Source organism: Otolemur garnettii, unplaced genomic scaffold, assembly GCF_000181295.1.
Source record: "Otolemur garnettii isolate 467f Iridium unplaced genomic scaffold, OtoGar3 scaffold00233, whole genome shotgun sequence".
Classification (NCBI taxonomy): Eukaryota; Metazoa; Chordata; class Mammalia; order Primates; family Galagidae; genus Otolemur; species Otolemur garnettii.
Window position 1 is genome coordinate 1017078 of NW_003852628.1, and position 14004 is coordinate 1031081.

At 51.5% G+C, this 14004-nt stretch overlaps 1 protein-coding gene across 6 annotated transcripts in view; it reads left to right on the forward strand.

Moving 5' to 3' along the window:
• AKT2 (AKT serine/threonine kinase 2) overlaps positions 1 to 11275 on the forward strand; it is a 61228-nt gene extending 49953 nt beyond the window's left edge. For 5 of the 6 annotated variants that reach the window (XM_023508223.1, XM_023508224.1, XM_023508225.1 and 2 more), the window contains 9 exons: positions 622 to 775; positions 1089 to 1220; positions 4020 to 4085; positions 5107 to 5175; positions 6049 to 6171; positions 7291 to 7419; positions 7537 to 7751; positions 8306 to 8393; positions 8491 to 9717. In XM_023508223.1, the coding sequence (XP_023363991.1) occupies positions 622 to 775; positions 1089 to 1220; positions 4020 to 4085; positions 5107 to 5175; positions 6049 to 6171; positions 7291 to 7419; positions 7537 to 7751; positions 8306 to 8393; positions 8491 to 8679 (1165 nt within the window). In that variant the 3' untranslated portion in view covers positions 8680 to 9717. Of the gene's footprint in view, positions 1 to 621; positions 776 to 1088; positions 1221 to 4019; positions 4086 to 5106; positions 5176 to 6048; positions 6172 to 7290; positions 7420 to 7536; positions 7752 to 8305; positions 8394 to 8490 lie in introns of all 6 variants that reach the window. The other variant, XM_023508227.1, reaches the window with a different exon arrangement.
• The last annotated feature ends 2729 nt before the right edge of the window (positions 11276 to 14004 follow it).

The following is a 14004-nucleotide window of genomic DNA, read 5'->3' on the forward strand; positions in this document are numbered from 1 at the left end:
CCTGCCACCTTAGGTGTACGTGGCTGGCGCCTTAGCCGGTTGAGCTATAGGCGCCCAGCCAGAACTAGTTTATTCTTAAACCGAGCTCCCATTTGCTAGAATGCGCTTCCTATCCACCACCTTCTCTCTTCTACATCTCTCACCTGCCAGGACCTCTGTCCCTGCCATGGCCTCCCATGTTCTTGGCAGACTATCCATTCCAGGAAGTCATGTCGTTTAGACTTATAAAATCTTCAGCTGCCTTGGCTAATGAATACTTTCTTTTACTCTTGGTTTTCCTTTCCAAGACACTAGTGACTTGTAAACTTGAGCTTGTCATTAGTTCTGGAGGACTTCAGAGGAGTACTCTCTCTTTCACTAGAGGCTCAGGATGGTGACTCATTTTGATCATTTTACTGCTCCCAGGCTTTGGGTGGCCCTCAGGCCAGGCCACTGCTGGGACGTCACTGCCCTCTCCCACCCGTCACAGCCAGTGGCCTGTGGAATTTTACTTGGGTCCTGTCAACTTTCCTTGACTCAGACAGATTTTGCCACTTACTGGAGAGTTCTTCTAGCCCTGAGGCCCAGAACTTATGACTCCCTAGGAATCATGGCTCACATGTTTCCTCCCACGGCTCACAGGGAGGAATGGATGCAGGCCATCCAGATGGTCGCCAACAGCCTCAAGCAGCGGGGCCCGGGTAAGGACCCCATGGACTACAAGTGTGGCTCCCCCAGTGACTCTTCCACAGCTGAGGAGATGGAAGTGGCGGTCAGCAAAGCACGGGCCAAAGTGGTAGGTACTGGGAGCGAGGAGAGGGGGCTGCTAGTCTGCAAGTTCTGGGAGATAATGAAGACCCAGTGACCCCTATGTCAGAACTCTGGGCTCAATCTACCCAAGGCCTGTACTTGGGAAAGCCTTGAAGTGGGACAGCCTTGATCTGAAGGCCACTTCAGAACAAGCAGTTGCTGCCCAAGCCTCCCTCTCTGCTCTGGCCTAAGCCATTTGGCAACAGTGTCTTTTGGTTTTCCTCTTTCTTTGTTAAAAGTTCTTCCTGTGGGCTAGGTGCCAGGCACTGACAGCCCCCACTCTTTCCCTGCCCCCACAGACCATGAATGACTTCGACTATCTTAAACTCCTTGGCAAGGGGACCTTTGGCAAAGTCATCCTGGTGCGAGAGAAAGCGACTGGCCGCTACTACGCTATGAAGATCCTGCGGAAGGAGGTTATCATTGCCAAGGTGGGCGCTCTGAGGATGCTGTTCATTGGCATCTTTGGGGCTGTTGTCTGGGGCCTGAGCGTGCTTGGGTGCTCATGGAGGGCCAGGACGCTTCTCCAGGCCTTTTGCTGCTGTGGTCTTATTTTCAAAGCCCATTCCCCTTTGACTCAGTCCTGTAATTCCCCGGGCAGAAGGGAGCCTGAGGCCCAGAGAGGAGTGGGGTGCCTGTTGAGTCCCCTACCCCACCCTCTGTGGAGTCCATGGGTGCCTGCAGAGAGAGTCTGCCTCAGGACTTCACCCAATAGGCTCTGTCAAGGGTGTAAAAGGAGAGGTCCCTGTGGGAAAGCCAGGCTGGGAATGTAATTCTATTTTTTGTCTTTAGTTTTTATAATGGAAGATTCCACATATACAAAATTTTAAAAAGAAAAATATATATAATGAGATCCTATGTACCCATTATCTAGTTTTAACAGTTGTCAGCATTTAGCCAATCTTGTTTCATTATGCTATGCCATCATCTCCCTTTTTTGTTCTGGAGTCTAAAAAAATTTTTTTTAAAAGGGTATAGTGTCAGGCGGCACCTGTGGCTCAGTGGGTAGGGCACCGGCCCCATATACTGAGGGTAGCGGGTTCAAACCTGGCCCCAGCCAAACTGCAACAAAGAAATAGCTGGGCATTGTGGCGGTGTCTATAGTCCCAAGTACTCAGGAGGCTTAGGCAAGATAATTGCCTAAGCCCAGGAGTTGGATTGCTGTGAGCTGTGACGCCATGGCACTCTACTGAGAGTGACAAAGTGAGATTCTGTGCCTACAAAAAATAAAAATAAAAAAAAATTTTTTAAAAGGGTGTAGTGTTGATGGGCGCAGTGGCTCATGCCTGTAATCTTAACACTCTGGGAGGCTAAGGCAGGTGGATTGCTTGAACTCATAAGTTCGAGACCAGCCTGAGCAAGAGTGAGACCCCATCTCTACTAAAAATGAAAAGTTAAGGCAAGAGGATCATTTGAGCACAAAAGTTTGAGGTTGCTGTGAGCTATGATTCCACATCACTCTACCAAGGGCAACAAAGTGAGACTGTACCTCTTCCCCCCAAAAAAAGATAGTCTTTCAGTCTGTCACCCAGGCTAGAGTGCAGTGATGTTATCATAGCTCATAGCAACCTCCAACTCCTGGGCTCAAGTCATCCTCCTGCCTCTGCTTCTAAATAGTCGGAACTATAAGCATGTACCACACCCAGCTAATTAAAAAAAAATGTTTTTTCTTTCTTTTTTTTTTTTGCAGTTTTTGGCCGGGACTGGGTTTGAACTTGCCACCTCCAGTATATGGGGCCGGTGCCCTACTCCTTTGAGCCACAGGCGCCACCCTAATTTTTAAATTTTTTTATAGAGGCAGGATCTCACTGTGTTTACCCAGCCTGATCTCAAACTCCTGGCCGCAAGTGATCCTCCCACCTCAGTCTCCCAAAGTGCTGGGATTACAGGCCTGAGCTACCACACCTGGCCTGTTTTATAGTATTTCAAGGCACTTTCTAGGCATCATATCATTTCACTCATACATACTTAAATATGTATTTGAATAGATGAAGATTTTAAAGAATTTAATCCTATGGTGCTATGGTCCTATCTGACAAAATTACTGTTAATTCCTGAAGTAACTGAGCCGAGGCAGTGATTCTCAGCCTCAGCAGTATTGACATTCTGGGCCAGATCAATCTTTGCTGTGGGGGCTGTGCATGGTAAGATTTTAGGAGCATCCTTGGCTTCTATTCACTAAATCTAGCAGCAACTTCCCCAATTATGACGATCAAAAATGACTTTATATATTCTTAAATGTCCTTGGGGATAAATTTGCCCCAGGAGAACCAGTGTCCAAAGCTGCTGCAGGTGCTTCAGGATTTTTTGCTGTCCCAGTGGTTTTGCTGTTCAGTCAGATATCAAACTCAAATCTGCATTAGAGTCATCCAGAGGGCTTGTGAGACAGTGCTGGGCTGAGTTTCTGACTCAGTGGTTCTCGGGTAGGGCCCAAGAATTTGCATTTGTACAAGTGCCCAGGCAGAACTGCTGCTGCCAGTGTGGGGCCACACCCCAGGAACCACTGCTCTCTAGCCTAGGGCCTTGCTTAGGTCCAGTTCTTCTTTAGGCAAGAATACTAGACAAGGTGGTATTTCCACCATTCTATGGTGGCACCTCAGGGGTCTCATAATGTGTGCTAGTCCCTCCTTTAGAGATGTTATAGTTGGCCTGTGGGTTCAGGTGGAGGCAGCCTGACTCCATTCCATTGTAAAGTCCCACTGACTTTTTACATTATGGTTTTGAGAGAGAGAGAGAGCATGAGTGAGCCATATTTTTTATTTTAAGACAGAGTCTCACTCTCTCACCCTGGGTAAAGTGCTGTGGCGTCATCGCTCACAGCAGCCTTAAAATTCTGGACGAACATGATCCTCTTGCCTCAGCCTCCCAAGTAACTAGGAGTACAGGCACCTACCACAATCCTGGCTTTTTTTAGAGACGGGGTCTCGGTCTTGCTTAGCCTCGTCTTGAATTCCTGAAGCAGTCCACCCGCCTCGGCCTCCCAGAGTGCTAGGATTATAGGCATGTGCTACTGCACCTGGCCACCACTGATGATTCTTGTCTGGGTCTTGTTATCTGGTGAGGACTTGGGGACTATTATGTTGTAGCTACTTTTGTCATTCCTTCTGTGTTTATGGCTGCGAATAAGATTGCATTTCACCAAGACCTTGCTCCCCACCCCTCAGTTTGGGGGTGGTATGTGCAGGCATGGGGTTGCCCATCAGCCCCTCATACATGTGCTTTGTCTGCAGGATGAAGTTGCTCACACGGTCACTGAGAGTCGGGTCCTCCAGAACACTAGGCATCCGTTCCTTACTGTGAGTAACACTCCCCTTCTTGGGCAGCAGCAGGCCTTCAGGCCATTCCCTTTGGGCTCAGGGAAACAGCTGGAACCTGCTACTGCAAAGCACAGCCTTGGGGTTGGCCAGGTGGGCAGGGCAAGGTGGTGTTGTGCTCCCCACCCCCACCCCCTGACACTGCGGGTGAGGGTTTCTTTATAGATAGTGGTTTCATGTAAGCAAACTGCAAATGTCATGTTATCACATTACTGGGTGGCCCCAAGAGAACATGGCTGATGTCTTCAGGAGCACTTAACTCTGGTGGTCCAAGTGGGAACATTATTTGTTTTAATTTATAATCTTAGAAGCAGAGGCGTTAGTACTGTGTTCCCTGTCAGCTCTGCTGAGTAATAATTCTCTAGCTATAGTCTCCATCTGGGCCAGTGGTCATCAATTAAATGGAATAGTCTGAAGTTGCCGTATATGCCATTTGTTTAGCTCAGTTGGTGCCCAGGTGTCCATCCATTTGGACAGCGCTTGTCCAAATGAAATCTTAAGAGATTTTTACACACTTTTACCTCAGTGTGAAAGGCAGAGAATAGTAGAGTTGTAAGCAGAGAGGTCACCCAACGGGTCACTGAGTAACTCTGTAGGGTTCCTTAATACATAGTTTGATAATTACCCTTTGTTGGTGGGCAGCTTGCCCAGCCTGTCTTTGGAGTTGGCTCCCAAGACCTTGCCACTCCCAGCCACAGCATACATCACTACGTGTGTGTGTAAGTTTACCACATTTTACTATTAACATGAGGTAGAGAGAAGTGAAACAGCTCTGATTGCCCAGAACATGCTTTCCCCCTGGCTGTGCCTGATAAAGGCAGAAGACAAGATGGTCCCACACAGTAACCCTTTTTTGCCCTGTGACCCTCCAATTCACTCATGTACTCCCCATCTGCCTGACTCCCGACAGCCCAGGGCAGGGTAGGGAAGGGAGGGTACCTGAAAAGTTAGCAGTGCCCCTGCCTCCTTCCCACCTTCCACTCTGGCCACCTTCTTCCCCCAGGCATTGAAGTATGCCTTCCAGACCCATGACCGCCTGTGCTTCGTGATGGAGTATGCCAATGGTGGTGAGGTGAGTGCGGCCCCCCCAGCCTTGCTTTTTGGGTGTGTCCTACCAGAAGGTGGGGCAAGATGGAGAGGAACTGCAGGGGTAAGGGTGGGAAGGAGGCTCATTGACTGTCATCTTGGGAAAAGTGAAGTTCAGAGAGTTTAAGTGGCATGCCCAGCTGACACTGCTGGTGTGTGTGAGGCAGTCCAAATCCAGATCCAAAGGGATGTGGAGAGGGCGATGAGAATGGTTGGCTGACAGTACGAAGAAGGATGTTCTCAGAGGCTCCAGGGAAAGCCTCTGAGGGTTAAATCCGCCAGCCCTCTCCTCCCCCCATTTCTTCCTGAAGCAGGTAAGTTCAGGCCAGGCATGTGGCTCACACCTATAATCCCAGCACTTGGGAGGCCAAAGCGAGTGGATTGCTTGAGCTCAGGCTTGAGTAGGAGTTCAAGACCAGCCTGAGCAAGAGTGAGACTCCATCTCTAAAAAATAGCTGGGCATTGTGGTGGGCGCCTGTAGTCCTAGCTACTTGGGAGGCTGAGGCAAGAGAATCACTTAAGCCCAAGAGTTTGAGGTTGCTGTGAGCTATGACGCTGCGGCACTCTACCCAGGGTGACAAAATGAGACTCTGTCTCAAAACAAACAAACAAACAGGTAAGTTCAACCACTCCTCATACTGAGTTCACAATCCTGTCACCTGCTTACTATCTCTGGTACCCTTTTGTGTCCTTCCTTTACACTCTCATTGGCACCTACTGGTTGGCCCTTGCTCTTCTCTACTCACTGTCCCTTACTTGGTCCCTCTTGCTGGCACTTGCCAGTCCATGGAGCAGATGTCATTGCCCTTCTCTCTGGGCTAGGGATCTGACTACCTTTCCCCACCCCTTCCTCTGGCAGCTGTTCTTCCACCTGTCACGGGAGCGTGTCTTCACTGAAGAGCGGGCCCGGTTTTATGGCGCAGAGATTGTCTCAGCTCTTGAGTATTTGCACTCACGGGATGTGGTGTACCGCGACATCAAGGTTAATGTGCAGCTTGGGCGGGTTTGGGGGACAAACATACAGAGGGTCCAGGCTGGCCTGTGGTACACATAACTCTGCTTCTATCTGCTTAGCTCCCCTGCCAGGCCCAGGTGGTGGCTCTGCAGCAAGTAGCCCTGCTCTGGGGACCTTTGTGAGCCTCCGGCAAACCCTCCTGGGCTGCTGGGGGTGGGGTGTGTGTAAATTGGCACAAGGTCTAATTTAGAAGATAGTTAGGCAGTGTCCTTCAAAGTGCCAGCCATCTGCCCTAGCTGCATGCACAATAGAAATGCGGATGTGTATGCACCTCAGAAAGTAGTATACACACAGGCTCAAGGGGCATGCTAGCCCAGGTTCCTGTTAGCCCAGGCTGGAAGCAACCCCAGTATCCACTCCAGAGAATAGGTGAGGTCCCTGGTGGTATAGTCACATGATGGGATTCTACACAGCAACTAGAGAACAAACTGTAGCTGCATGCAACAGTGTAGACAGATCCTCTAGGCTAATATTGAGGGGGGGAAGCCAGAGCAGAGGAAAGGAATCCACGGTTATTTATGGGGATATGTATGTAAGTGGTACAATCTGTAAAGAAAAGCAAGAGCAGAGAAGTTACTTTTCAGCTGGGTAGGGGCACATAGGGCCTTCTGGGGGCTACTGCTGTTACTTATTAACCTAGTAGAGGTTACACAAAGGGCCCACTGAATTGCCTATTTGTGTTTTATATTTTTATGTTCTTTTCTGGTGTATGTTTCATAATTAAAAGACAAAAAGTTTAGGAAAGCTAGTACCCTTCACTTCTGAACTTCAGGAACTGCAGCCCACAATGAGAGTGCAGGTGGGGCAGGGCCTGGCCCCATCTACCCCTGCCTGGCTGTTTTCTGTCTACCTTGGGAGTGGCTGGGGGCCAGGGAGGTGTAGGGTCTAGCTCCCTATGGGCCTCAGAGGGTGAGGCCTTAGCGTTGCCCTGTGTGTGCTGTGGCCCAGCCTGGTATGGGAGAGTTGATGTCCTAGAACCCCTGGTGTGACTGCTGCCACCCGAGGCCACAGCTTCCTCAAGGGAGGAACTGGGGCAGCAGGAAGCCATGGGAGTGTTTGCCCCTGATCTGTTGACTTTCCCAACAGCTGGAAAACCTCATGCTGGACAAAGATGGCCACATCAAGATCACTGACTTTGGCCTGTGCAAAGAGGGCATCAGTGATGGGGCCACCATGAAAACCTTCTGTGGGACCCCGGAGTACCTGGCACCTGAGGTGTCTGGGCTATGGGTAGAGGGGACCCTCTGACCCCTCCCTGGACTCTGATTCCCTGTATCCCCCTTCCTAGCTTCAGGGTCATGTGCCTGACTCCTCACTGCCCTCCCTCCTCAGGTGCTGGAGGACAATGACTACGGCCGGGCAGTGGACTGGTGGGGGCTGGGTGTGGTCATGTACGAGATGATGTGCGGCCGCCTGCCCTTCTACAACCAGGACCACGAGCGCCTCTTTGAGCTCATCCTTATGGAGGAGATCCGCTTCCCACGCACTCTCAGTCCTGAGGCCAAGTCTCTGCTTGCTGGGCTGCTTAAGAAGGACCCCAAGCAGAGGTGAGGGCTGGTGGCTGCCCTGCCAAGCCCTGTGCCACCTGCTGCCACTGTCCCTCAGCCTGAAGTGGTCAGCCTCTACAGGTGCACTCGCCTGTGGGTTCACAGTGTGTGTGTGTCCCATGAAAGCACCCACAGCTGGCACTTAGCACTCCTTTGGGCCTAGACCCATCCTTGGCACTCTCCCTGCACTGCCTTATTTTGGGGGACACTGAGGAACAGGGCAGCCTTTTGCCTGGCACGTGGCAGAGCCACGTTATGAATGGGCATACTGCCAACCTGCCCCCTTCACCCCCGTTCTGGTCCTGGGTGAGGGCAGGCTGTGAGCCCCCATGAGTCATGGTCGCATTCTCCCTGGCTGTGGTCTTGGGCACAGGGGCTCCCCTTCTTAAGCCTCAGTTTCCTCCTCTGAGATGTGGTGGTTCGTGACCAAGAAAGAATCATTAAAGGCTGGGCAGGGCCTACATGTCACAGGCTCACAACTGTCTGCACCAAAAGCCTGTCCCCCAGAACCTGGCTACTCTGGGAGGTAGGTGCTGATGGCCGTCTCTGCCCAGGCTTGGTGGGGGGCCCAGCGATGCCACGGAGGTCATGGAGCACAGGTTCTTCCTCAGCATCAACTGGCAGGACGTGGTACAGAAGAAGGTGAGCCCTTTTCCTGCTTCCTGGCCTCCTGGTGGGTGACCTTGGTTAAGGCCTCCTGTCTTTAGGGTCCCTGAGTCTGAGCTCCTCTCCTCCGTAGCTCCTGCCACCCTTCAAACCTCAGGTCACATCTGAGGTAGACACAAGGTACTTCGATGATGAATTCACCGCCCAGTCCATCACAATCACACCCCCAGACCGCTGTGAGTGCCTGGGACTCCCCTTGCCTGGTGGGAGTAGCTGGGTGGTAAAGGGGTGGGGTCGGCCCTTGACCACGGCAGTTCTCTAGCTGGACCCTTGAAGGCCATCCTCTGTGTCTGGGCAGTTTTCCCTAGGATCCACTTGCAGGGTTTTTTGCTCTGGGTCCTCTTTGGACCTCATGAGGCTCACCAGGAGCCATTGGCTACAGTGTCCCCAAGCTCTGAGCATGAGACACCCTGGGTCCTTGGGGATGGATTGGTTCGTTAACTTTACAACTGTTGAGTTCTTACTCTGAATCTAGCCCAAGGCTGTGCTGTGCTGGAGACACAGCTATGAGCCAGCCCTGGGCCCTGCCCTTGGGAGCGCCCAGACAGCCCAGAGCAGTCAGGGCTGGGATGTAGGAACCCAGGGACTGGGGAAGCCCAGAGGAAATGTCTGACCTAGCTGCAGGGAGGGCTTCCCAGAAGAGGAAACAAACATGTCAACTGAACTGCCTTCCTAGCAGGATTGGCATATGGAATGCTAGAAATGGGAGGGAGCATTGCATGGTCAGGGAACGGACAGCAGTCAGGGGAAATGGGAGCAAGAAAAGGAAAGAGAGCCTGCGGATAGAGTGGGAGGGGTTGGGGGGGCTGGGAGGACTTTTTGCATGGGGTGCCACAGAAGGGTTTTGTGCAGAGAGGGACAAGGTTGTATCAGGACTTTAGGAAGTCCCCCTGGCTGCGTTGGAGAGGGTATGAGGGTGGAGGCCAGGCAGGGACTGGGCTGGAGGGGTTCAGTCTAGGCTGTGTGGTGATGTGGGCAAGGGAAGGAGAGATGGGAGACATTTGGGCCAAGTGACTGAGCTGTGGGCTGATGAGCAAGAGTGCAGGCAGTTTCCCAGACAGGGCCGCCCAGGGCTCAGGGGTGAGGAATGGGCCATGGCCTTCTTCACACTGAGGTCCCACTGCAGTTCTTCCCATGACTGGTTACTGGGTGGAGGGCCCAGGCTCTCTGCAGGCCAGTCCTTCCCAATCCACCTCCACCGACCCGCAGATGACAGCCTGGGCTCACTAGAGCTGGACCAGCGGACCCACTTCCCCCAGTTCTCCTACTCGGCCAGCATCCGTGAGTGAGCAGCCTGCCCGCCGCCATAGGACGCACGCACGGCTGCCATCCACTGCCTGGGTGGCTTTTTTTTTTTTAATGTTTAATTTTGCCTTATTGGTTTGTGTCCCCATCTCTTGCCGCCTCTCCCCCATTTTCAGTTTTTCTTGTCCTCTTCCAAACTCACCTCAGCAGTCCCAGCAGCCCTTGCCTCCAGCCTCACCTTTGTGCCCAGATTAGTATTTGGGAGACTCTCCACCTCCTGCCACAGGACCGGGCTGTTGGGTGGATGGAGAGATTCAGGTTTTTAATCAACACAAGCCCCAGGGAGGGGTGAAGCATGAAGTGTGGAGCCGTGGGACCAGCCATGCAGGCAGCCTGCCTACACGCTCCTGCTTCCTGATGAAGGCTGCCTCCTGGCGGGATGCTATTGGACACCCAGTGGACAGTGGTGCTGCCTTCTGTGCCCTGTCTAGGCTCACAGTAGCCTGGCTTGGGGCGGTCTAACCCCCTCACCCCTCCTTGGGGGCAGAAAAGCAATAATGTCCAGGGACAGGCAGGGGGCCTTGGAAGCCATGGGGTCAGGGGGTTGTGCTCCCTTGTAAATGGAGCCAGTTCCTTGGATCTGCATCATGTGGAACCAGGAAGGGGGGGAGGGGCTGGCATTGCTCCCCCTACCCCCAAGCTGCTCTCCTGACCCTGTGGATGAGGCAGGAGAGAGGCTAGCCTGCCCAGCCTTCAGCCCCGTGCCTTACCAGGGCTTCCTTCCAGCTGGACTTATCTCCCGCTGGACCCTGTGCCTGGCCCAGCCCCATTGGAGCATGTGGGCTGGGATCATCCCCCATCCCCTTCTCTCTGCCTAGGGGCAGAGGGGCACCAGCCCTGGCTGTTACACATCTTGCACCGAGACAGTATTGGACCCCATGGACTGCGGTGGGGGTGGGCATCTCTGGTACATATTGGGTGAGGGCCTCTAAGAAAGGAGGCTCCTAGGCCACCTCACCCCCTCCTCCCTTCAGGCCCCCACATTCTGCAGCCTTAAGGTGAACATGAGCGCAAGTCCGTGTTAGTGCTGTGGGTACTCGGACTGTGTATGTGCCTCGGACTGTGTGTCAGTGGGACACAGGCCCTAGGGGTGTGTGTATGTGCATTGGATATGTGTGTGTGTGTGTGTGTGTGGGCTCGGGCCCCCATCCTTTGCCCGAGCATTTTATCCCATGAGGGTAGAGGTGCTGACCTAGTGGGAGGAACCCCCCCCCCCAGCCCCGGGAGCCCCTTGCTACCCTCCCCTCCTTTACCCCCCCCCCACATCTCTGGGTGTTTTGATCTGGAATTTAGTTTTCTGTGGTTTTGATCTCCCCACCCCACCTCCTATACTAGCCGGTTCATAGAAAGGCATCTCGGGGTGGAGTGGGATTGGTGTGTGTGGGGGTCTTTTTTCCTTTCTGTGTGTGTATGTTTATCTGACAATTCTCCCCCATCTTCTTTCCTTGTCCCTCGTATTTGTACGGTACAAGCAATAAAGATGCTCTTTTGAGACCAGGGCCCAGCCTGCACTTGTGCTGGCCCGTGACCCTAGGTCTTGCCTTGGTTATGGAGTCTGGCTCCCAGTCACCAGCTTCTTCCTGCTCCTGTTGCTCCCTTCAGAGGGCCCTGGTGAGACAGGAGGTGGGGACACAGTGGGTGCTGAGCAGGAGTGTGAGGTGGGAATGAGCTCACAACTTGGGCAGGTGGGGGTGGGTGTGTGCATGAATCCAGGCTGCAGGGGGGAGTATCAGAGTGGGGGCAGCTGTGGGATGGAGGAGGCTGGTGAGGCTCCTGGCACCTGGGGGCAAGTACAGTGGATAGAGGCCTTTCTTCGCCTTCCTGCTGCTTAGGGTAAAAGAGGTGGAGTGAAAAGGATACCTTTCACTGGGTGGCTAGAACAAGGAGGGTGTGTGTGGTGTGGCTGAGTCCTGGAGCTCAGTGTGAGGGAATGGTTCATTTCCCATGCCACCAAGCCCTAGAGTGGGGCATTGCCCACCACATCCCCTTTCTCCCTGTTGATGGTATAACCGAGAAGCCTTGAGGCTCCCAAATTCCAGGACCTAGTCTTCACTGTATTGGTAGTGTTTCTGGTGCCATCAGATGGGTGCACTGAGCCTGCTTGCAGTTTTGAGAATTGACCCTTTGATAGCAGTTCCCTTTGCCCTGGCTATGTCCTGGGCCCTTGCAGCTTATGAGACAGTTATGCTGGCCAGGCCTCCTTGTCTTCACCTACAGGCACCAGGGCCGTACCCTGCTGCGCCCAATGAACAGGGCCTGGCACAGATGAATTTAATTTCAGATTTTGCTAGATGTTAGGGCTTCACATCCATTGAATCTGGGATTTTAAGTGAGTTTAGCAGAAAAGTGAGATTCAACTTAGAAAAGTCACAGCCAAGGATAAGACTTCTTATGTTTTTGTTACTGTTTTGTTTCTTTCTAACTTCATACGGACTGTTGCTAATTTAATTACAAAAGTCTGCCCCAGTGGTCATAAGACAAAAAGAGAGGCCTTTGAAGAAAAAACCTTTTTTTCTTCCCTCTAGTCCCAGCCCCCTGGGTGGGTCCAGTGTTAAGTTTCTTCTCACTGTGACGAAGATCTCCCAGGGTGGGCACATTCCTGGCTACCTCATTCTTTTAGCAGTGGCTGTCTGGGTGTCTCTTATTCCATAGAGTTGGAGCCTCATGGTTTTATCAGCTGCTCCCCTTAGTTAAACGTATATCCTTAAATGTACTGGTGCTTATTTCTGAAGTTTTCCCAAAGAGGCAGTTAGAAGTTAAAAAGATTTAATAAAATTTTATCACTTAAATTTTGAGTTGAATAATCACTTTTGCAATATGCATTTTAACAATTTCACAAGTTTGTGTGAATACTGTGCCATTTAAAGAAACACAGCAGAAGAGTATAAGGAGGTAAGTAAAAATCATTCCAGAGTCCAGGGCCTTTAGTGTTTGTTTTGGGACTCACTTTACCTCTCTGTGCAGGTGGGCACTGTGTCATACATAGGTGCTTCTCTCCATCCCCAGCCCCTGCCTCACCATTTCCTAGTTCTAGTTAATACTAAGCCCCTGGGGTCTGTCCTGCCATCCCATACCCACTCACCTGCCAGCATACATACATTAATAGGATGTGGTGGTTGGGTGATTAAAGGGTTCTCTTTTAGTCACTCTGCATTTGGGGAGCTCACGCTTTTCAGGTGCTTCCCAGGGTTCCTTGGGATGATGTCCCTCAGCTGTTTCAGCTGCGCCCTGTTGATGGGAATTTACTTGGTTGCATTCTTTTGCTACAACCAACAGTGCAGTAATAAACCTTCAGGATCCATCCTTACTGTGCTTGTGATTTTGTATTTGTAGCCTACATTCCAAGATTTTAATAGGTGTCAGGTAACTTTCCTAAAAAGAGCAGTAATCCAAATATTTTAAATTTTGAAATCAATGTAGACTTGCAAAAAACTTTCAAACTTTTGGAAATAGTACTGTACTAAGATTATTCTGTGGCTGCGCAGGAAATGGATGAACCTGGAGCATCTGTAGTGGCTGAAAGTGAAGGGCTGCTTTACAAACAAACACAAAACCCAGAACTTTCCACTGATGGTATTATGTCCAAGGGATACAGGAGCCAACAGAGAGAGCGCCCAGTGGCTGAAGCTGAAAATAATTTGAGGAACGAAGTAAATTGGCCTGGGGGGCAAAATAAATAACATTTTCACACCTGTAATTCTAGAACTTTAGGAGGCTGAGGTGGGAAGATCACTTGAAGCCAGGAGTTGTAACGTAATATAACTTAAATGGTGTTTACCTGTGTGGTCTTCCTCCCCAAAACACAACCCTCATCTAACTAAGAGAAGACATTAGCAAAATGTAAGTTGAAGGATGTTCTATAAAAATACCTGACCAGGGTGGCACCTGTGGCTCAGTGGGTAGGGCGCCAGCCCCATATACTGAAGGTGGCGGGTTAAAACCCGGCCCCAGTCAAACTGCAACAAAAAAAATAGCTGGGCATTGTGGCAGGCACCTGTAGTCCCAGCTACTCAGGAGACTGAGGCAAGAGAATCACCTAAGCCCAGGAGTTAGAGGTTGCTGTGAGCTGTGTGACGCCATGGTACTCTACCGAGGGTAACAAAAATGAGACTCTGTCTCCAAACAAACAAACCTGACCAGTAGCCTTTAAAACTGTCGAGGTGGGCTCGGCGCCTATAGCTCAACCGGCTAAGGCACCAGCCACATACACCTAAGGTGGCGGGTTTGAATCCCCAGCCCGGACCCGCCAAACAACAATGACGGCTGCAACCAAAAAATAGCC